Source organism: Sceloporus occidentalis, unplaced genomic scaffold (assembly GCF_023333645.1).
Source record: "Sceloporus occidentalis isolate IW3139 unplaced genomic scaffold, rSceOcc1.0.p SCAF_6, whole genome shotgun sequence".
Taxonomy (NCBI): Eukaryota; Metazoa; Chordata; class Lepidosauria; order Squamata; family Phrynosomatidae; genus Sceloporus; species Sceloporus occidentalis.
The window spans coordinates 84,603,918-84,628,316 of NW_028316986.1; the positions used below are offsets into that span (position 1 = coordinate 84,603,918).

Below are 24,399 nucleotides of genomic sequence, written 5' to 3' on the forward strand. Positions count from 1 at the left end.
AGGCACTCAGGCAAACTATCTAGCTACTCTTCTTATTCATGAGGTGTAAAGGGGCAGTGAGAGAGACCACCACCACCACCCTGTCTTCTGCCTCTGTACTTGCTAAGCCGGAAGGATGGTAATCCTTTCATCTGGGACTGGACATGCCAGCAAGTGTTCTGTGGCTGCAGCAGCTGGATCCAGGTATGGTTTCTGCCACTTGCCTGCTAAAGGCCTTTCTTTGGCCCCCCAGTGGAGAGAAAAAATCACCCTGGTATACTTTATTACAGTGTATACTGCTTTGGCAGACAAAAACAAAATAATTTTTTGGAAGTGGGGAAATGGCATGAGAGAAAGTCTATCTCAGTAGGAAAAGGGCCCTACCAGAAACTGCTCCCAAGTCACCCTATGAGGAGAAAAGCGAGACTAAAAAGGAGCTGAATTTTTCTGCTTCCTGGGAAATGCGCACCTTCGCTCATATGTCTAAATGCAGCACTGCCAGAGGAGTTCTAAAGGGGTGCTTTATCCTAACTCTAACTGTGCATATAAACAACCCATTGCAGGAGTGCATTTAAAAGGGACAAAGCTGCAGTACCCAAGCTGTGGGGGTGGCAATGCCCAAAAGAGAAAGCATAACACCTCTCATGGAGATAAATAAAACATACACACACCAGACAGTCAAAGAGGGGGCATGGTGTGAAGAGGGGGTAAAGGGGGTCATGATTGTACCTTGACAGTATCCTCATGGGCACACCTCTGCTTCAATTCCCTGTATGCAGGTTCACAGGGATAGCCATCCAATGGATGGCAGTCGCCAGCAGTGTGCTCCTGCGACTGTACACAGGGATGGTCGGGGGAACAATTTAAAAAAAATACTCACCAGTGCAGCTTGAAGCCATGCCGTGTGGTCATGGCATGCACACTCCAGCCACCTTGAGAACTAACGGTGCGGTTGATAGGGATTCAGATCAATTTTGGAAAAGGCAGCTTCAAGCGTTTTTTTCCTGCCCATCTGTTTCACTTCTTAATCAAGAGGACTTCAATTGAAATTGCTTCCCCATATTTCTTCCAAGTATTGACTCAGGGGGCAAATGCTTTTGCATCCAACAGGGTTTGTTTGTTTGTTTACTGACATTTTGTGCCAAATAAATGCATGTTTTGCATTTTTACTGTATTGAGTATCTTGGGTAGATCCAGTTGTAACAGTGCCAGTTAAATCTATTCAGTTTTAGGTTGGAACACAACAAAATATGGAAAAGCAAAGATGGTGTTATTGGTGTTATTCTGAGAATAAAGACGTACTACATACTCCTTGTATCCATCATTCTCCTTGCTAGCTATAGTTCAGTGACAGTGTACCTGTTTTGCATGCCAAAAGTCTCAGGTTTATTTCTTGGCATCTCTATGTGTAGCTGGAAAAACTTCACAGGGACACTGTGGAGAGGTGTTATAGACTGTAGTGGGCTAGTTGGACCAATCATCTACCTTGTTATTTTCATGTTTGTGATGTTCTAGTGCAATTCTACTTTATGACATTTATATCCCGTTTATGAACTTGGCTGAGAGGACTATATGTGGTAATCACACCAACTTTGCTTAACTTAACAAAATTGACAGGAGGATACAACTGTTCCAAAACTGTTCAGTCATCATGGATAAATGGACCCTTGTCTCCCTGTCTCATGTGTCCATTGCTATAAGGAGTGCTTCATGTCTTTTTAATTTAATCACATGGGCAGTAGTCTTTTGAAACATTGATTAAGCAGTGGCTTGGACAAAATGGCATTGCTCTTGAAGGTAGTGTCTTTCCCTAGTTGGCACATAGAAGCTTCCAGGATGGTCTGTGTTCCCCTGCCATCCAGGCAAGGCAAGGTTTACATAATTAAAAATGTCTGCCTTGGTTCTAGTTGCGGGTCCTCTGCTTATCTATCTACTACTCCCACTGTATGGACCTACAATTATCCCCACCTCTGATGCCAATGCAAGGACTTCCTCCTGTCCTCTGCAGCTTGATTGCTTTACTCTAGGTCTTGGATAACTCTCAAGAGTATGTGGATTGCTCCTTTTAATGCATCCAGAGAATGAGATATTGGTACTTATCATGAATTTTTAGATGGTAGGAGAAGCAGTCCACCTGAGCCCAATGAGTGATTGCATGCATGTGTGTGTGTGTGCGTGCGCGCACACACACCCTATAGAAGGTGGGAGAAAGTTAGAATTTAGTTTACTTAGGCAGGGTCATTTAGACAAGGCTATGGAAGTAAATAATGAGGAAGTGAAGGGAGTCAGTGGATGTAACAAATGAATTTTGGATTCCTGCCAAACCAGGTGGCATACAAATGATAACCCAAGAATGTGGATTGCTTCTCCTACCATCCAGGAATGACTATACATGATAACTACCAACATCTAATTCCTTACAATTATTTGGTTTTTTGCCTTCACCCAGAACACAGCTCATTCTTTCCTTTCTCTCCTAATACCTTGGTCCTTTCTAAAATTCTTTTTTTTTTTTAGGTTGTCTTAAAATTTGAAAAAAAAACCTCTTCACCTCCTTTCTTTCTGTTCTTTCTGGGTTATGGGTGGAATTGACTGCCACTTTAAGGTAGCACAAACCCCAAATGGTAGTGGAGGCTTCATAGCACATTAGCATCTCTGGCAAAGTAGCTGCAGCCTTATCAGACAACTTGCCTTTGACACTACAATAATATTCAGGCCACCTGATTTAAGACAACATTGGTTGCTGATGTTCAGGCCTGCTTGATCATTTTTTAAGCTAGAGGTAGGCTGATGTGAGAAGCTAGGCGACCGTGACAACCCAATCAGACAACTTGGTTGGCTCTATCCTCACTGCAAAAAATAAAACATTTTATTGGCCAACTATGTTTATTTTAATATTGTTATTGATATATGTATTAGTATTTTATTGTATTAGCTGTTGTACACCGCCCTGATCGTTGGAAGGGCGGTATATAAATAAAACTTTATTATTATTATTATTATTATTATTATTATTATTATTATGTCCCCAAAAATTTTCTGGAATATGGGGATATTTTTGTCATCTTTTTAGCCAACCAAGCCATTTACAAAATTTTAAAAAGGAAGTAATCAGATTCTTTTTAACTCCTTGGGATCAATTTGGATTTTTTTACTTTAGGGGCTACAAAAATAGCCAGGGTAAGCTGTATGTGACCTGTGGGCTGAACTTTGCCAGCCCGTTTTAAATGCTACTGCCACTTTTAATAGCTACTGAGAATATCTCATTTTCTCCAGAGTGAGTTCATTACAGCCACCATTTTGTTCCTGTACATAACATATTGACCCACCATTTTGTATTTCCCCATGATGTGATAGCAGAGTCTAATACAGTTAATTCTTGGTTATGTGGTCTTTGCCTTGCTCTGGGTGATCAGGAAATATCACCCATGCTGGAGTCCAAGAAGTAATCTTCACAATGAGCAGCATCCAGTGTTTCACCCCCTGCATGAAAGCACTGTGTTGCAGGTGGAACATCTCTTTCTTTCTTAACTAATTATCACTGAGATCATAATGCCCATTACTTTTCCATTTTAAGTCTGAAAAGACTTTATGTGTGATGTATGAAGAAGATGAAATGTGCATATGCATTTATTAATTTTCTGTCCTTCCTGCCAACTGCCACTTTTCCAAACAATCTAATTTATTTTTCATTGTGAGTCTAACTAGGGTTTGGATTTAGATTTTTGGGTCTTTCTGTATAACCATTCACTAATTAAAGAAGAAACATCTTGCTTAACAAAAAATAAGAGTCTGGAATATTTTCTCATTGACAGTTTCTTAGCTGTTTTTGAAATAACTAAAAATAAGTTTTGAAGCAACCAGAGGGGCCTGGAATGTGTTGTGGTTTTCCTGGGGGAAATCTGACAGTCATGTATGCACTTGTTAGGAAGTGTTTGTTTCCCAGTCATAGCCTGATTTTACTGTTGTTTTTGAAAAGTTTATTTCTAATCTGATATGACAGAATATGGTCCGGGAAAACATGATTCTTGGGACATTCATTTAAAGGCATATATTTTTCTCTCTTATACCTAGATACGCTCCAGTTCACCTTGGTGGCTGGATGTGATCCAGTCAGCAATACAATATGCCATTGATGAGGAGCTTGTTCAACGGGTACAAAATGATCTAACCAGCAACTACAAACAGCAAACAAATAAACTCTCCATGGCAGACAAGTAAGTCATGAACTACAAAGTAATTTTTTTTTTAACATAGATTGGTCTTCTTGAATCTCCCTCATTTATGCCCACAGATGGAACTATCTGCCAGGGTCTGGTGAGTTTCGTAACTAAAATTACACAGTAAGCCCTCAACATTTGAAGCATTGACTTTTTGTGGATTTCACTATTCACCAATTTGAGTAATATTTTCTCTCTAGGAATTTCTTAAATCCTCCTATATGACTCTGCTGGAAGTTAACCATAAAGTTGTCATGGAGGACCTAGAGTCCTAGAGAAAACGCTTATGTAGGCATTTGTAGGTCCTCCAGCATGATTCTGAGATCAATTTCTGCTGGATATTGTTACTAAAGTTGCACTGGAGGACCTAGAGATTCCTAGATAAGTGTTCTTTCAGATTTTCTATTTGCTGCTGTTCCATTTTCATGGAGGTCTTGCACCACTAGCCCCAGCAGATGTGGAGAGGCCATTGTGCTTTACAAGTACAGAAGAACCTACATTTGCAGCTTTTGGTAAATTCAATAAATCTTCAACTTTCCCATCATATTCATTCAAACATTTATAATTTCCCTTATTTATAATACCTTTTAGGGGTTTTTTGTCATAAAATTAAACCTATATTATATATCTGAATAATGTTTGGGTGTGTCTTGATGGCATTGTTTCTTATCTGTAAAATAATAGACATTGGCTTCATTTATCAGTTTTAACTGGAACTTCCCTTTTGGAGTTTTGTCAGTTCACAGTTTTTCTTGTTACACCATTTCAATCTCAAAGCTCCATTTTCCATTCTAAAAAAAAATGGAATGGTGTGTATTTATTAAAACCAGTTTAGTGGCCAAAAGTAAATAGTGTTCTTCTGTGGCTGTGAGGTTAATATTTAAATGTAAGGTAGATGTTGTAAATGCTTTTCAGCAAACTCTGTTTGCCTTGTTTATTCATCTTACCTTACTGACTTCAGAATATTCACAGTGACAGCTCTCCTTTTTTTCAAAGCAGGCAGCAAGTAAAGTGTGCCAGCGTTTCTGATTCCTCCTTGCTCCCTCATCTTTTAAAACAAGGCCCTGGTTCTCGTCCTGCTCTATCAAATCAAGCTCATTCATTTCAAGGGTCAATACAGTAATTCTAAAATAAAGTTTTGACTGTACAGTTCCATTTCCATTTTCTGTTTTTGTTAGATTCCGTGACTGCAGAGGCCTACAGTACCTGCTAACAACTCAAATGGAAGAGGTGAAGAAATTCCAGAAACTTGTGAGAGAGGCTGTGAAAAAGCTGGAAGGCCCTCCATCCAAAGAAGTTATTGAAGCTGCCACCATCTGCCATCTGCGACCTGTAAGATTGCCACTTAACAAGTAGGTGTAAAGACAGGTTTTAGGCCTCTGTCTTCCTATGGCTTTATTTTTAAATAACATATTCCTCTTATATTAAAATTTTGTCAACTATTTAAATTATATTTATTTGTCTTTCTGTGTTTTGAAGGAGCCATCTTTCAGATTTTGGGAATTTATTTACTCATGTTCTTCTTGTAACTTTTTTATTCCAGCTGCGTCTTCTGTAAAGCTGATGAACTGTTTACAGAGTATGAGTCAAAACTGTTCTCTCATACGTAAGTGGATCCCACCTTTTTTGCATTTTTTTATTTTAAGCAAAACTTTTTTCAAACTCTGTAAATACTTTCAGCTGTGCAAAATTCAAAAGTGGTGTATTTAGCTTCTGTCTCAATAATGATGCAGAAACAAATTTCCTTCTCTTTGAAATCTTTTTCCATAGGGCCTTTCAAACTGTTGGTTTTTTTTAAATTAAATATGTTGCATTTCTCACCCCTTGGGACTTCCTGTAATGGCATTTTCATTCCAACTAATGGGGAGGGAGGCTAAAAGAAACAGGTTAAACAATTTGGCCAATAAACATTCAGATTTCATAATACTGCAGACAACTGGCCAGTGAGAGATCTCTTCTGTGTCTTTTCTTGGTATTAGCTCTGGAGCCATGGATAAGCCTACCTTCTTTTTCAAAGATAAAGTATTCCAAAAATCTTATTATTCTATCATAAACGTCCCAGTCCATCTGGAATAGAAAATGAAAATGCCTTTAATTGAAACTGGCAAACTACACCTGAAAAAATGAAGTTTTTTGCTGCTATCTATCCCAAAATAAAAAGAAACTTTCCTTTAGTTGGGAATAAAATAGTTCTGTTTGTGCTGGGAATTGGTCTGGATGTTCTGTGAAAAGGGGAACATCATCTGAGGGTTGTGTATGTGTGTGTGTCTTAAAAAACAACAATTAGAACTTTACCAACAGACAAAAATATTTGTTCTGTCTGATGGTGTCCACTATCATGCATTCTTGCAAAGAAGATGAGCATTAACACTCAAAAAGCACCCCATGTACACTTTCATCTCTTAAAAATTATGTCACTGTGTCTACAAAACATTATTTTTTTCTTTTGACTAGCATCTCTGTTTTTTTCTTTAAAAATCTTTGTCTGCTCTTCAGTATCTTGACACTTATGATGGTTTGTGAGTACCGAGGACGTAGACAAGCTCCTTGGATGCATGAAAAAGACGATTTGCCCTCTTGAACCTTGCCCTTCTTGGTTGACCATGCAGGGAGGAGATGTTATAACATCTGCTCTTCATCGAATAATAAACACATCTCTTCGGGAAGGTACTATTCCAACATCCTTGAAACAAGCTCTCGTAAGGCCTCTGTTGAAGAAACCTTCCCTTGATCCCCTATCTATGAGCAATTATAGACCGGTCTCCCTGTTACCATTCTTGGGCAAGGTGATTGAGAGGGCAGTTGCTTTTCAGCTCCAGGCAGTCTTGGATGAAACCGATTATCTTGACCCATTTCAAACTGGCTTCAGAGCGGGTTACGGAGTTGAGACTGCCATGGTCGCCTTAGTCGATGACCTCCGTCTGGCCACTGACAGAGGAGATATAACTCTGTTGGTGCTCTTGGACATCTCAGCGGCCTTCGATACCATTGACCATGGTATCCTTCTGGAACACCTGGGAGAATTAGGTATCGGGGGCACTGCACTCCAGTGGTTCCGGTCCTATCTCTCAGGAAGGTTCCAGATGGTGAGGCTGGGGAACAGCTGCTCTCGGAAAAGAGAGCTTACATCGGGCGTTCCATAGGGCGCCATTTTGTCCCCCATGCTATTTAATATTTACATGAAGCCACTGGGAGAGATCATCCGGAGCCATGGAGCCCGGTGTTATCAGTACTCTGATGACACCCAGATCTATCTCTCCGTGTCTCCGACTGATACAGTGACTAAGGACGGCATCTCTCCTCTGGATGCCTGCCTGGGGGTAGTAATGGGCTGGATGAGGAAAAACAAACTCAGATTGAATCCAGAGAAAACAGAGGTACTCATGATAGATTCCCCTAGCCCGGGCAGGGAAATTTCCCATCCAGTCCTCGATGGGATTAAACTCCCTTTGAAGGACAAAGTGCGTAGTTTGGGAGTACTCCTGGATCCATCTCTACAGTTATCATCTCAAGTAGATGCGATGGCCAGGAATACCTGGTATCAGCTTCGGCTGATACGCCAACTACGTCCCTGTCTGGACCGGGGGGACCTAGAAAAAGTAGTACATGCACTGATAACCTCTCGTTTGGATTTCTGCAATGCGCTCTACATGGAGCTACCTTTGTATCAGGTTCGGAAACTTCAATTGATTCAAAACGCAGCAGCCCGGCTAATTACGGGGACATCGAGGTCCGAACATATAACACCTATTTTAAAATCTCTACATTGGCTGCCAATTTGTTTCCGGTCCCAGTACAAAGTGTTGGTTATCACCTTTAAAGCCCTAAATGGCTTGGGCCCGGGTTACTTGAGGGAACGCCTCTCCCTACATAATCCCCCCTGCACACTCAGATCTACAGGAAAACCCTTACTTAGCTACCCTAAGGTGAGACTGGCGATCACACAACAAAGGGCATTCACAGCAGTGGCGCCTACTCTATGGAATGCCCTACCGGAAGAGATTCGCCTCAGTGGAACGGTGGAAGCCTTTAAGAAGGCTCTAAAGACTCATCTCTTCCTACAAGCCTACCCTCCCAATTCCGTCTGAGACCATCTCCCCCCCGTTGTCTTGATAAATAGTAATTCATGGTTTAATAGTTTATTATGTGTTATAATATGTTTTTAATCTTGTTTCAATTCACTTCTTTTAATATGTATTTAGATGTGGATATTTAATTGTTCTTAATGTTTGTTTTTAACGATATTGTACACTGCTTTGATCGTAGGAAAAGCGGTTAACAAATAAACAATTTATTATTTAAGTGTGAAAGGTCAAATGGCAATCTTTGAAGAAATGATAGAAGATGAAGAAGGCCTAGTTGATGATCGCCTGCCTACCACAAGCAGAGGTCTCTGGGCAGCAAGTGAAACTGAGCGTTCCTTAAAAACCTTACTGTCTTTTGCCAAAGCTCACCGAATTGATTCCAGGGTAGTTGAAGAGGGCAGCATATTCTTGGAACTCTTTGAAGCATGGAAAAAAGAATATAAGGTACAGCAACGAAAAGACATTTTGTAGAAAAGTAACTTACTGGGTTCTGCATAGAAATACCATCAATTGGTTACTGCCCCCTTAAATGTCATAGTCTTTTGCCACACTGTACACTGTGTTTTAATCTACTGTGTATTATCTGAGACTAACATTTAATGCTTCTGAAACATGGTTGGCAACTGTGCCCTGCAGCTTCCATCAGTACTGCCCAATGGTAAGAGATTATTGAAGTCACACCTTGAAAGTATCAGAAGGGCCATAATTTCCTCTATAATTTGAAAGATTGTACTCCAATCAATGAAAGCTTATCCACAATAAAAGGACTTCATATGTCAGTTGATTCTTTGTTATAGATGTTCTAAAACTAAATAATTTTTATTTATTGTAAGAAGTTCACATTTCCTTTTTTTATGCTTGTTTTCAACCTTTTATAAAAGTGCAGTATTTTTTGTCACACACAAACTACTGACACTTGATCCACCATTTATGATCTTAATATGACTTTTAGTATTTCAGGTAGAAAATATATGATTGCTTTGAGGATGCACAAAAACATCTTTCAGTGGTATGCATTTGTAGTTCCCATCTGTGCAGTATAAATTATCTTTCAATTGCCTTTGTTGACTTGTAGTGCTTAAAAGCATGAAAACGTTATCTCTGCACTGAATCCTTTTGGGTGTTCTGCACTAGAGTAGACCTTATGACTCGATTGTTCATTGATGAATTGACACTTATATAAAGCCCATAGATTAAATGGGCCTACTTTAGTTGAGAGTGTCAGTAGGATTCAGTGCTCAAGTTTTATATTTCATGACAACATTTTAAAGTGAGACTTATGTTAGCGTGAATTAAATGTGCATAATTTATAATTTCCTTTCAGTTTCCTGTTACGTATAGTTCAGAGACATGAAAAGCATTTTTAAGCTAGATGAGTTTATTACTCCTTAGTCTGTTCAGTGGCTAAGATAATGAGCTATAGAACTGGATTTCCTAATTTAACTCTTATTTGGACTGAAGTAAGGCATTGCAAAGAACATAGGATGTTTGCATGCCCCCCTCCCGAGAGCAGGGGGAGCAGTGCACTCTTGGGGGGTTGGGGTACAACTTTGAAAACCTCCTTTTAATCGTCGCAGAATCTTCTATTGTCCTTCAGTTTCTGACTGAATATCTGTTGATAAAGTGAAGAGGTGGTGTACCCATGGGCACACTGGGATGGATAAATGGTCAATTTCCTGTGGATTTGGACAAAATGTGCATCAGTCTTAGAATCGAGGTGCATGCTTGCCATTCCATTACAACCACTGAGAGGATTATTGTAAAAATAAAACAAACTGGGGAAAGAAAGCAAAGGAAAACACTGCTGCTTCCTTTCTTTTAACCTGTAGACATGAACCTGACAAGATTTGGGGTTTTGCTTCTTTTTTAGATATTTTCCCACCCACTGATAGACATGTTCTGTCCATGGCCAGAAGTAGCGTGTTAGTTATCCACTCTTGTTCTGTATCTGTGTCTGAACGTAATCATACTGCTCTTCCAAAGATGAGATGTCACATGTGCAAATAGCCCTAATAGGTAGAATCAGTTATTGCTGGGTTTTTTCATATAATTTTTCTATTTTAAGTTTTTGGTATTTATGAGAAAGATGCTTCTTGTATTGTGTCTTTGGAAGCATTTTCAAAAACAAGGATATGTTCAACATAGTATGCTTACTCTTGCAAAAGTAGCTGGCTCTCTGTATCTAGCTACAGCAACATTTCTAGTTTACTGTCAGAGGTAGCCTTACTATATATACTTTATATACTTACGTGCCTGACTGGGTACAGATGTGACTGTAAGCAGAGTAATTATGCAGTTACCAAAAGAGAAGCTCAAGCTGTTATTTTCCGTTAAGCTTTTTGTCCACAATTATTATCTTTACAAGTGCTGAGACACAAAAAAAAATTTCATGAGGTAGAGTGTACTCTTTTCTTGCTGACTGCATTTTTTTTATCTTGCTTCTAGTTGCTTCATGAATATTGGATGGTTCTGAGAGATCATGTGTCCGCCATTGATGAACTTGCCATGGCTACAGAGCGGCTCAGAGTGCGTCACCCAGAAGAGCCAAAACCCAATCACCCAGTTCTTCACATAATTGAACCACATGAGGTGACATTTCATTGTATTTTAGAAGCAATAGTGCTACTTACCAGTCATCCTAGAGGGCTAGTGTTCGATCCTGAAAAGAACTAATCTTGCTTTTGCTTGTTTTTAATTTTTAAAGTTTTTTCACTGTTTTTGTGCTAGACTTCTTAAATCTTACATTTACTTATGTGCTATATCGAGAAACTGTATTTTAGCCTTAATAGTGTTTACCATGCAAACATATTAAAGCAATTCACAACAAAAAAATCAAATTTAAAAATCAAAAGCCAGGAGCATGCACAGTAAGATAGATCAAAATATGTTATGATATTTGTTCAGATATTTTGCTCTCTATTTGAATGCTCTGAATGATGAAAATTGTATAAATTATTTGTGGAATAGGAGAAATTTAGTAGCATACTTTTCCCTTCATTATTCAGTGATAATGCTAGAGATGAAAACTTGTAATGAAAATTCCTAAAGAATAAATTTGATTTCCCAGGTAGAACAAAACCGAGTAAAACTTTTGAATGATAAAGCAGTTGCCAAATCACAGCTTCAGAAGAAACTGGGCCAGCTGCTGTACCTCACCAATTTAGAGAAGGTAAGAGCTGACCATGTTTGTTATGTAGTACACATGATTTTCTGTTTAATATTCCCACCTGCTATGTGGATTTGAAAAAAAGAGTGTCTGACTACTGAGTAGTAACTCTTGAATTCTGTTATTCTCAAAGAAAGAATAAAAATTGTTAGGAAAAAAAGGTTCTCCATATTATTCTTCATTTCATTTCTTGAGTTTTGTCCTGTTTTGATTTAAAAGATGGAGGAAAACTCACAATTGTCATCTAGTACAACTGCAGTTGGTTCAATTAAGCAGCATCTCTTCCAGGTTGTAGATAAGATATCTCTCTCTCTCTCTCTCTCTCTCTCTCTCTCTCTCTAATACACACACACACACACACACACACACTGTCAAAGAGCTGGGGAGAATTTTTGGTTGAATAAAGTATCATAAGAAATTCTAGGGGGATACTCAGCACCAGAGGATCAACTTGATGCCACGTGCGGTGCAGCATGCAGCATCACGCTACCCTGGGGGCAGAGCTGGGGCATGTGTCATATGGACACTACCCCCTGACTTCACCCCCAACCCAGCCTTTAAGGCTGGTCTGCACAGGGCCTTGGTCTCTTAGAGTTTGCTCTGTAGAAACCTTAATTCATTAAAGCCACAGGGTTGAATTTTAAAAAGCACCTTGGAGTTTATATTAGGAGCTTTTCAAAGATGTACTGTAATTGGTGAATACAGACATTTTTCATTCTTAGTTCTTGTTCTGTTTTGTAATTCCTGAAGATATTGGCTTGGATCCAGAGATGCCTACCCATTACAGGAAGGGCTGCTCCAATTTAACAGAACATTATTCCATGATAAAAATAACCCTAATGTAACCTGTATGTTTATCATACACTAAAATAAACTCTAATTCATTGAGGTACTCAGCTGCTAGATGTGTTCTACTACCTTATGTAAAGTTCATGGGAAAATGCTAAAATACTTTCCCATTCAGTTCATAGTCCTTTTGATCCATTTAATTCTCTGGATGCTGCAGAAGACTTCAGTTTGCAAGACATGATCATGGTTGTTAGGAAACAGTTCTCTTGGAGATCTCTCATTCATAGGGTTGTCATAAATTGAAGCCAACTAAATGGCAAATAACAATAAAAAAGCTAGGCTGGATCCCACAGTCAAGCAACCAGTTGTGTAATAGGTACCAAGACGTTGTGCTTGTGCATCACACAATGAATGAGCTCTTCACCTCTCACTAAATCAAGGTGTGAGAGAGGGTTAGGTTTCTACTTATGAAAAGGTTGGCTGCACTAGGGACCACACACAACCTCTGAGAAGGCATAACTGATTGCCCAATTATTTTTACACTAGTGTAATGTGCCAACAGGATTCTGCCCATTGTTTTCATATGAAGGTTGGGATAGGCCTTTAGTGAATATACTCTCACTCACAAAAAAATTGTATAATGTTCTGGCAAATAAAGTTTTATAGTTATTCCAGCATGAACTACTTTATGTGTGAAGTGATTTTTTTATTCTGACAAAGGAGAAAAACTTTTTTTAATATATCTATAGTCTCAGGATAAAACAACTGGAGGAGTTAATCCAGAGCCCTGTCCAATTTGTGCACGCCAGCTGGGTCAACAGGTAACTTTATTTTTTTTTTCCTGTAGAGTTCATTAGTTCATTTAGTGTCTTAGTTCATTATTAGCATACTCGAAATGAGTTTCTTTGCCTGTAAGACTCTGAAAATAGTTGTTAAAAACAAGTAATATCAAAAGCCATTGGGGTATACAAGGGTATACAAAGTCCAGTCCGCATGTAGATTTGTAATGAACCATGGCCAGCAACAAAGATTAGTGTAGCAGTAATAGAATTCTAGTATTTGCACCTCAGTCATTTCAGAAGCGTGCAATACTTCTAATGGCTTCAGCATGGGCCAGCATTTGACCAGATGTTCACATTGGTCACTTAATTTAGAAATCTACTATATGTGTGTCTTTGAGTAGTAAATGATCTCATGTGTCCAAACTTCCAGTGATCCAACCTCATTTTTAAAAGGTCTATCAAAAGATATGTCTGTCCAAAGGGACATTCCTTTTTCAAGGAATCAGTGTACACATTTAGCATACTCTAGCATACTCTATCCCAGGCTGGTCCTGCCCTTTTCTTCTATTTCATTGCATGATGGGGTGGATGTTTTTAAGGAGGGATTCATAGGATTGAAATATGAACATGTATGCAAGTGTATAAATATGGACTGCAGAGGTTTGAGGAGATAGAATTAGGAATACTGGAAAATAGGTGTTACTTTCAGGATTCACACAGTGATAACCATTTAAAAAAAGATATTTTTCTGATTGGTCCAAGCTTCATGTTGCTAGCTCTGATGAGTTCTATTTATACATTTCCCTCTTTTTCTGTGACTATAGAATCATGTATATTTTTAAAACACCCCAAATTGTATATGAAAATTGAGTTACCTCTGTCTAGGCTTATTATATTTTCATATGTGCTGGGTTATCAGCAAGGTCAATATCTTACTGCACTTACTTACTCAGTTTTTTTCTCTAATCTAGTGGGCAGTGTTGACATGTGGACATTGCTTTTGCAATGAGTGCATAGCTATTATTATAGAACAGTACAGTGTTGGCACTCGCAGAAGCTCAATAAAGTGTGCCATCTGCAGGCAGACAACATCACATAAAGAAATCTCCTATGTCTTCACTGCAGAAACTCCAAACCAAGAGGATGATATACCTGTGAAGGTAAACTGCCATATTGATCAGTATTCTTTTATACCATTGCACATTTCTAATGATCCTAGTAGGCTGTTTATATTTTCCCTACTTGTAAGTAGGTTTAGCAGAATCATTAGACTTCCAGAATATATTTGTGAAAATGTCACTATGAAGAAACTAAAATTGTGAAGGAAACATTCAGCATGTTTATGTGTAAAGTTACATAGTAAACAGTATTATGGAGGGATTAACCAATAAAATGGGAAATAAGCTACTGTTCAAGATGTTAAACTTTCAGTGTTGTTATATGCTGACGATATTGTTTTGATTTCGGTCACCTTAATTGGAATGCGCAGACTCTTAAAGAAGCTAAATGAATACTGTACAAAGGAAATGTTAATACTCAATCACTCTAAAACCAAAGTTGTGGTTTTTGGTAAAAAAAAACAACTTCATCGGTGGAATTTTGAGGCAAAATCTATTGATCAACAATCCTATTACAACTACTTGAGTTTAAGATTTTAACCTAATTTGTCATGGAAAACTCATTTTGTTGCTACTAAGCTAAAATCATCCCTCTCTATAAATTCTCTGTTGAAATTTCATAGACTTCAGGGAGGTCACTTAGTAGCACCTGCTATCGAGGTTTATCAAAGAAAAATTGTTCCCCAGTTACTGTATGAAGCAGAAATTTGGGGATACAACAGTGTCTCAAATTTAGAAATTGTTCAGAACTTATTTCTAAGATCCCTGTTGGCTGTCCCTAAGTGTACCCCTGTTCCTTTTCTGAGAGCAGAAACAGGCCAATCTACTCTTCTAGCTGGTACACATACTGCTCTTGCCTTCTACTGGTTAAAGTTGTTATCCATGAGTGATTCTAGTTGTCCCCAAAAAATGTTTTTCAGAACAAATATCTCTTAATTCTCCATACTCCTGGGTATCTATAGTTAGAACAATATTACAGAGCTATGAGATTAATGTGGACTCACTTCCAAATTATGCCACCCGTAGAGTCAAGCAACTGATTAAAGAGAAAATTTATCTTGCTTCCAAATGGGCCGATCTTCTTTCACTTTCGAGCTCTTCTTTTTCTCTTTGGTACCCATTGTACAAGACTTCATTTGGTTTAGAGTATTACTTTATTAATCTTACTCTGGCCCCTGCTAGAAAAGCATTTACTGCTCTAAGATTCCAATGTATGCCTTCTGCCTATTTGACGGGCAGATATAACAACACTCTTGTCCATTTAAGACTATGTATCTGCAAAACAGGGGAAGTGGAGAATATAGAATATTACCTTCTACACTGCCCTCTGTATATATCTCCTAGACAAAGGTTTCTTGATTGTATTTTGAAATCCCTTTCCGGTAGATCTTGCTTTCAGCAGACTTGTGTCCTTTTGGCTGGCAACAATGCATTTGTTACTTCTATGGTAGCAAAATTTGGTTTAGCTGCTAGCAAGATTAGAATTAGCTTTCTTGATGGGAATGATGGCTAGTTCCAGTCTAGTTTTATGGTTATATTATTTTATCTTTTACGATGTGTGCTGGCCAAATGGCCGTAATAAAGTTATTATTATTATCTTTTATGATGTATTATTGGTCTTTTGTTGATGGATCTCTTTTATTAACTTTACCAATGTTGTTTTTGGTGATTTTTATGCTTTTTTTTTTAAACTCTGTTTTTGTATTTACTGTTTGGATATATTTTATATTGTGACGGCTTTTAGCTTTTAACAATAAATTTCTACTACTACTCTACTAAAATGGGAAATAGTGTGTCACTCTAGGATTTGGGTTGGATTTAGAGGAGAGATACACAGCTCAACATTGACAGTGGTCTGGAAAGGCCAATTTCAATCTCAGTCCAACCAATTTCAACCAATCCGAATTAGTTAAGTTTCATTGGTGATGTTGCAGGTACTTGAAAGGAGTTTTCTTGGTGCTAATTTTAAACAAGGTCATGTGATGGAATACAGATATTCAGTAAGATACACTGTTTTAGGCCTGAAACAGACAGGCTTTTTAAGCAGGCTTCTGCATGGCTTGGGGGCATAGTGTTTAGATGAAGCACGCCCCCAACCACTTGGAAGCTGTGCTGGGGTTGCTCTGGACTGCCTAAGATCTTTTCTGCTTCTTGCCGCAGTACATTTGGGAACACGGCAGGGGCTGGCATCAGGACTGCATCATGTGGTTGCCATGGTCTCAGTGTGTTCCTTCCTGCTCATCTGTTTTGCCCCTTAGTAACATAATAACATCTACATATACATGCATGAACCTCCCATTTCTGTGCTCAGCTACCATAGGGATATGAGGAAATAATTAAAATAAAATGGTGTAATTTGACAACACAATTGGAGATTATTTTAAATGAAGTGAGTCAGCCTACATACTTCAGGCCTCCATACAGAGGTATCATTAGAACTGGAATAATAATCATTCCTCCATAATATGGTGGCAGTGCCAGGGCATTAACAGTTCTTCCATATATGTTGGTACCGTGGTAAGGTAATAATGACAGGAAAACTGAAATTTCCCAACTCTCTCTTAGCCATAGAAAATACTATGACTTTCTATGAGATAATTGTTATAAATATAAGGCAGAGAAAGTTAAGCATTTTCATATTTCAGTATGTTGTTATAGTGCACATGATTAACTTTTCCAACCAAAGCTCTTAATTGTATCCATAAGTGTGGTTGGTTCATACTTATGGATGTCCAATAGTATTCTTAAAGACATCCAGTACCACATACTTTCCATATCTTAGAATTCTTACTGTCTTTTCTAATTCATACTTAAGCATAAATATCTTCTTTTATATTTATCTGAATTCTTCATTATATTGCCATCATTAACCACAACATGATTTGTGGAACATGCATAGAGAAGATTCATTAAGCAATCTTAGCAATAATATACAGTATATACAGTGTAATCCACTAGTGTTTGGTTCCCCTGTGGATAACAAACTCTGTGGATGTTCGAATCCCATTAAATACAATGACATAACCAAATCCCTTATATAAAATAGAAAATCAAGGTTTGCTATTTGGACTTCATACATTTTTGAATATTTTCAAGCAGTGGATGCTTGAATCCATGGATGAAAAATGTGTGGCTAAGGAGGCCCAACTGTGTACCTATCTAGGAAGTTATTCCCTACATAAGAATTCACTGAAATTTGGAAATTACTAAATTTTTGACACACTTGTGCACTATCTAATGGCATTCCAACAGATGGTGCTCCCAAACAGTGAAGATCAGGATCTGCAAAACCTATTCTTGCCATAATCACAGGCATCATTCTACTCAGATTTGCTATTTTGTCCAGTAGTAAGCCCTCACTAAACCCTCTCAAATTTTTCATGTACAGTAGATACAGATGAATTGCTGATAGCTGGATGAAAGTTTGTATAATATATAGTTCTTCAGTCAGAAAACATATCTATGTAGTATATCAATTTTCTGTCATGTATTTCATATGTAATAGTCCCACGTATCTACATTTTGGTATCCTGCTTGCAGATATCTTACAATTTTGTTAAATAACATTTATCTGTATCAACACAATGTACTGGTATTATTCTACTCTACTACACTACAAATGAAAATGGGTTTTAATTTTTCTTCAAAGGGAAGTCACTCCACCAAAGTGGAAGCTGTGGTAAGGACTCTAAAGAAAATCCAGTTCAAAGATCCAGGAGCCAAATCCCTAGTTTTCTCAACGGTAAATCTTAACTTTTTAAATTTAAAACTAATTGCAATAGAGGAGTTTTGTGACAGAATTGTTAAGTGTTGGTATTGATAATGAAGCAACTTTATTTTTTAGCTGAAATTAGAATACATGGGAAAGTTTATTTGTCTGTGTTGCAAACTGTGTTGAATGCTGGTAGTAATGTCATCAGTACCATATTATTATTATTATTATTATTATTATTATTATTATTATTATTATTTATATAGTGCTGTAGATTTGCACAGCACTGTACATTAAAACAATAAATATAAAAGAGTAAACCTGCCAATGGTGTAATATGAAGATGTCTTCCATTTTTATTTTGTAGTGGCAAGATGTGCTTGATATCATCGCAAAAGCTCTGTATGATAACAACATGGAGTTTGCCCAGATCAATGGAATTAACAAATTTCAGGTACTTAGGACTGTGGGAATTAAGGGTTAACTATACTTGAATCCCTTTTCTCCACGTTCCCTTGAGAATGATATAGTGTGATTAGAGAGGAAGAGTGTTCTAAAACATTGAGTATTTCTATTTAGGGAGTGATTTAGTTGGAATGTTGTTGGTATATATTACAGTAGAGATTGCTCAGTAGTGGCAAGGGAAGATAGGCAAAATCTGTTGGCTCCAGTATCCCCCCCCCCCCCCCCCATGCTTTACTTCCTTTTTGACCACTGTGGCTGTAGCCTTTTTTACTCTTGCTGTCATTGCCCATGTGGAATCCAAGAAGATTGCAGTCTTAGCTTTTAAAATTGTCATGGTACTGGAAATAAGAATGGTGCTGGAGCCCTAGAACAGGTACTAGGGCTAGTACAAATACACCAGGCCTCTGTTAACTTCAGCAAATAAAGGGGAAGCAGCTATAATTGCTGATAACATTTCAGGAAGAGGAGACTACAGCTATTCAACACTCCCTCATGTTTGGACTCATCTCAAGCAGATTTAGTCCATTACTATCAAGTGTCTTCACTGAGGCACTTGTTAAGAGGGATTAATATTGACAGGCACACTTCCATCATACCTGCCCCCCATACTCTTAATCCATACACATATATTGTTTGTTGGTTTTCAGTTATTTCCTTTGATTTTAATTACCTTTTGATCTGCTTTGAGGGGAAGACATGATATATAGTTTAATAGTAATAAAGAAATGTGGGATAAAAATGTAATGCCCATTGTTTTTCACTGATTATATTTACTGTGCCTAAGGTTGTCCAGGGTTCCACTTTGCATAGTATCTGCAATTTAGTCCAGACCAGTTTCAAGTTTTGTTGAAATGGGAACATTGATTCCGCCTTAATGAAGTGAATGGTGCTGAGGGACTGCTTAATCATAGTTAAATGAAAAGGGAGAATTTAGGTAGAGCTACAGGGGAGGGATTTATTAATAATTAAATAGTGAGTTAGTCTTAAGTGTTCTGGGGCTGCTACTGATCTGCTCTGGGTTTGTAAAGGATTTAGGATTTATTGTCACCCTTTTGTATTTCACAATAGTTGAATGTACTCTTGAATATAAAGGGAAGTCTTGACTTCATATGTGTTTTCCAGTATCCTTTATTGATACAATGCTTTTCTTTCAGGAAAATCTCTCTGCATTTAAATATGACCCCAAGATTAACATATTGCTGTTGCCCCTTCATACCGGCTCCAATGGATTAAACATAATTGAGGCCACTCAGGTCCTTCTGGTGGAGCCCATCTTGAATCCAGCACATGAGCTGCAAGCCATTGGCAGAGTACATCGTATTGGACAAACTAAGTAGGTAGCAAAAGTGTCACAGGCTTTCTCTAATCAGCTAACCACACCAGCACTTCATTCAGTATGCAAGTTTTAGGACATCACATAGTATAATCAGTATCTGGGACACTGTGACTGTGTCCACACTGCAGAAATAATCCAGTTTGCTCCTACTTTAACCGCCATGGCTCAGTGTTATGGAATTCTGTGAATAGTAGTTTTGTGAGATATTTCACTCCCTCCTTCATAGAACTCTGGTGCCACGACAAACTACAACCTCCAGAATTCAATAGCATTGAGCCATGACAGTTAGACTGGCTTCAAACTGGATTATTTTTGCAGTGCAGATGTAGCCTCAGTTATATTGTAGTTTCTTCTGAAATATAGGTGTGATTTTAAAAAAAATACTAAACTACAAAGTGATTCTGTTTAGTTTTACAGTATCCATCAAATAAATGATGACGGAAATGTTGGCATAAGCAATAGAAGGAATTATGGCTGTGACCACACACATCCCACAATCAGGGAGTAAAGCTTGTTGGTGGATTTATTTGAGAATCAATGTAAATAGGAATGCATGTAAATGTTTCCAACCTATGCTGGATTTTTTCTTTGCAAAACCCAGGCCCACAATTGTCCATAGATTCTTAATAAAAGCAACAATAGAAGAAAGAATGCAAACAATGATGAAAACTGTAGATAGGAGGTAAGTAAAACCTGACTTATCTTTGTTACCTGTCAGTATTATACTTCTAATGTTTATATTTGCAACTACAACAATCTCATGCATAACAATATGTAACACTTTCTGTGGGCACTTCCCCAGGAGTATGTCCCACTGAAAGCAGTAGGGCGTATTCTGAGTAAGCATGCCTAAAGGAGTGTGTTGTTAGAAACCACAGAATGTAAACAGCAACAGAATGAAGGGAAGATGGTGAAAGCGACAGAAGGGAAGTATTATCCCACAGTGGTACTGCTACAGTCACATGTAGTATTCACAGTTGTACTTGTGGGAGAAAGAATTTGATTTCCCATACGCATAATAAAACAGTTTGAAAAGCTGAGGAAGTGAAATTACTACATCAGAATAATGGCTTCTGGAAAGGCCCCTTATGCATCACTCTTCTGATCTGAATGTAGTTTTATGTGTTTTGATCTTTTCATTAGCCTACTGGAATGGAAAACCAAATTATAGAGCTAATATAATTTAATTTATACAGCTAGTATTATTGCCAGCTGGCAGTGAGACGGTATGTATAAAACGTCTATACAGATTGAGTTTCACTGAGTATTTTTTTGCAATGAAGAACTAATGAGACAACATGTATTCCTTACAAGTGCATGAAATTGTTTTCTTCTCTGAGTGTGCTTTTAAGATAAATACAAAGAAATTCTTTTTTGACCAGTGTGTGTAGCTTACATAGAATGTGGGGCATCATATTTCACAAGTTACCAGTCATTTTCCTTGGGGGAACTGTATTCTTCATCAGTGAGCTTTGTGACAAATATCTTTTGTATGACTTCTAAACAGCTTAAGTATAAGCTATTTCTCAATTTTTTAATAGTTTGTTCCCTTTCTTTGCTCCTGTTTTCCCTTAAAGCCATTCCAGTTCTTCCATGAAGCAGTCAGAAGCCTCTGTGTTAACAGTAGCTGATTTGGCAGACCTTTTTTCAGAAGAAACGGAAGAACTTGAATGAAGGAATCCATTTGGGGCTCTTGATGACAAAAGGGGACCACAATTTGCATATTTTCTAAGCAGCAAAACAAGATGAATTAACTGTTCCTGTAGATGTCACCAAACACTCTTATTTGTTTGTATAGATTGATAAATATTTTTAACTGCTTCCATTAGGTTCACTGGCTATGGTTTACTTCAACACATTATTTCTGTTAATAAATAAGAACAATTGCACTTTACACAAAAATTAAATAAACTATGGCTTTGTACTTCCAAAGAATATGAGTATCCCACCCATTTTGAGTTGTTCATAAAAATGTTTTCTATGTGTGACTAGTTGCACCAGAATGAGGTGGAAGAACGCGCATCCCATTGAAAGCACTGGAAAGTGAATAGGCAGTATCCATATTCATTGTTGATTTATGCCTGGAATTCCTAATCCGAGAGATGTATGAGCACCGCCTCTGCAGTGTTCAACTATACTTTGAGGAAACAAAGGTTTTCTTGACAGTAGAGGGTATGGAAATCATGAAGTAATTATTTTCACTCAAACTGTCCTTAGAATTAATTATTTAAAATATTCTTGTATAAACAAATACTTTTTTTTTCCTGAAAGGGCTTCTAGTGGTGCTGCCATTTTATCAAGCCAGTAATGTTTTATCAGTTAACACATAAGTACTAATTTTTAAAAACCACTTTGGTATTTTAAATCATTTTCTAGGTATTTATGCTGTGGTATTAGGTTATAGGAATTGAATTTTTTCTTTGTTTATATTTAAATGTTTGCTGTTAATATCTGTTCTCTTGATAAATTATGCCTTTTGTATGATCTTTTGTCTTAAAAAGATAAGTAAAACTTTTGTTTGAGGGATTTTTAAAGATTCTTAAAACTATTGATTTGTTGACAGTTTGATTCTTCTGTCTTATTAAACTGGCAATGATTCTTCTTGTAAATTACTCATTTGAAATATGTGTGCTTAAAGTATCATAAATTTCTCTTACCAAAGTCAGGTTGTATAGAGTTAATTTTTAATGCCAGAATGATTGTCATTAACATTAAATTCAGCATTGAAAAATGAAAACTTGCCCAAAAATTCATCCTGACATTAGAGACTCAATATGAAGTTATTTGAGATAATAAATTCCTGCCTGGAATAATGTTATTAAGACAGACCTCTTAAGAGTATCACTTATGGTAGATTATGGAAGTTCAATGAAATGAAAGGTAATCCCTGGAATATGAACATTTCATGTAACCATTCCCTGTCCCTCCAGCATCCTCAACAGCCACACCAGGTTTTGAAAAATAAACCTTTTATTTATTACTGGTTTGAATGTTATACTAGGACTCTGAGGGACTAAGTTCAAATCCCCTCTCGGCCATGGAAACCCACAGGGTAACCTCCGAAAAATTACACTTTCTTAGCCCCAGAGGAAGGTCATAGCAAACCCCGTCTGAATAAGTCTTTCCACAAAAACGTCATGAGAGGGTCCCCTCTAATTTTGGAAATGACATGAAATGCCATTATTGTTCATCTTAAGATATTAACAGCAGCCTTCAAGGCCTGTTATTAATCAAAAGGGTAAGATATCAGGGTTTTCCCCCCAAAATAAATTATATTCTTATCCTAAGAAAAATCTTCTGCACAATTTTACTTTCCTGAAAGTAATTCTTGCCCCAGCCAATGTAGTGGGGTACGGGTCATTTGGGGCTAGTAGGCATATTTCAGATGTTCAGGAAGCATTGTGGGCACTATCACAAAATGGCTGCCATTGTAGGCATATCCATTTGATCTTCCAGGAGGTGTACTACAGCAAATGTTAATAATGTAATTTGTCCAAAGACTTCAAGACAAGACAAAAGTATTGCTCACACAAAATACCTGTTTCATAGAACATTCAGGCAAAACATCAACTCACACAAATTAGGGAAAATACTAAATATGAATGACAAAAAATAAAACAGGTGAAATGCACAGAATGGAGGGAAAGTCATATCACATTAAAAGAATAACAATGCTACTAAAACAAAATAAGGTGCACACCACAGCACCTCTCGGCTCACTCCCTACCAGTTTCAGAGCAGTTTCCAATGAAAGCCACCATGGTGTCTACTGGCACCATGTGGAGAACCTCAGTACTGGATGATATTGATGCAGACAGTATAGGAAAATACAACATAATTCTTTAGAATTGAGGAGTGTACGGAAAATAGATCATCACTTGGCTATGTTTTAATTTTTCTTCAGAATGAACAGGAGGTTGTAGGTAATTTGGGGAATTTCCAAAGATAGAGGAAAGGGCCAAAGCAGACATAACTCAGATATGCTTTTTAGGTGTTGAAATGTGACCATTCTTGTAAAATAGACATGGTTGAATGCTCTGCTCTGTAGAACAAATTCACAGGTTTACTTGGATAACAAAAATTAGATTGCACATCACTTTAGCTACTCCAACACTTCACCTCTGAAATTTAAACTTTCAGAAGCAGAATTTAGGAGATGTATTCTACAGTATCTGATTAGCACTACCCTTTGCTTTAGTATTAGAGGTTTTCTGGCACTCCTTGGCATGGCAGTAGTAACTCCATGGTTACTAGAGCTGTAGCTTGTTCTTTAATGGCATGTAAACATAGATACCTTATTTTATTGGGGTGATGGATATAAATATCCTTAAGCTGTTGACACTTCTTTAATATAAAGTATCAGTTGATTGTTTTAAATTTATTCTTTAAAACTATTGCAGATAACGCAAGCCAAAAACTTGGTAAAATATGTTCTGGTCCCCCGTCCCCCCCCCCGCGCTTTTCTCCGTCTGACAAATAAAAAATGTGTGTTTGTTTCTAATGTATGTAACCTCCAAGCTGCTGGTTCAATTGTGGCAAGGGTTTCTACCATTTCAGGCAGTCTGAAGACTTGGCTTGCAAAGCAACCCAGCTTTTTTCTTCCTTTTTTGGTTGCTTGGAACATAAAAGTTGTTACGAGAATGGTCATGTACTATAAACAGAGGCTAAAAAATCTCACGCTGGTGGATGGGGGAGGCCAAGGAAATTACTTTCTTTTCTTTCTTTTTCTTTTTTTCTTTTTCTTTTT

General features: G+C 37.6%; 1 protein-coding gene across 3 annotated transcripts in view; it reads left to right on the forward strand.

Moving 5' to 3' along the window:
- SHPRH (SNF2 histone linker PHD RING helicase) overlaps positions 1-22,389 on the forward strand; it is a 60,933-nt gene extending 38,544 nt beyond the window's left edge. For all 3 annotated transcript variants that reach the window (XM_089530240.1, XM_089530238.1, XM_089530239.1), the window contains 13 exons: positions 4,054-4,196; positions 5,378-5,551; positions 5,743-5,805; positions 8,503-8,728; positions 10,730-10,873; positions 11,352-11,453; positions 12,989-13,060; positions 13,993-14,181; positions 17,789-17,881; positions 18,219-18,305; positions 19,471-19,649; positions 20,254-20,334; positions 21,230-22,389. In XM_089530240.1, coding sequence (XP_089386366.1) covers positions 4,054-4,196; positions 5,378-5,551; positions 5,743-5,805; positions 8,503-8,728; positions 10,730-10,873; positions 11,352-11,453; positions 12,989-13,060; positions 13,993-14,181; positions 17,789-17,881; positions 18,219-18,305; positions 19,471-19,649; positions 20,254-20,334; positions 21,230-21,326 — 1,650 coding nt within the window. In that variant the 3' untranslated portion in view covers positions 21,327-22,389. The remainder of the gene's footprint in view (positions 1-4,053; positions 4,197-5,377; positions 5,552-5,742; positions 5,806-8,502; positions 8,729-10,729; positions 10,874-11,351; positions 11,454-12,988; positions 13,061-13,992; positions 14,182-17,788; positions 17,882-18,218; positions 18,306-19,470; positions 19,650-20,253; positions 20,335-21,229) is intronic.
- Positions 22,390-24,399: the final 2,010 nt, after the last annotated feature.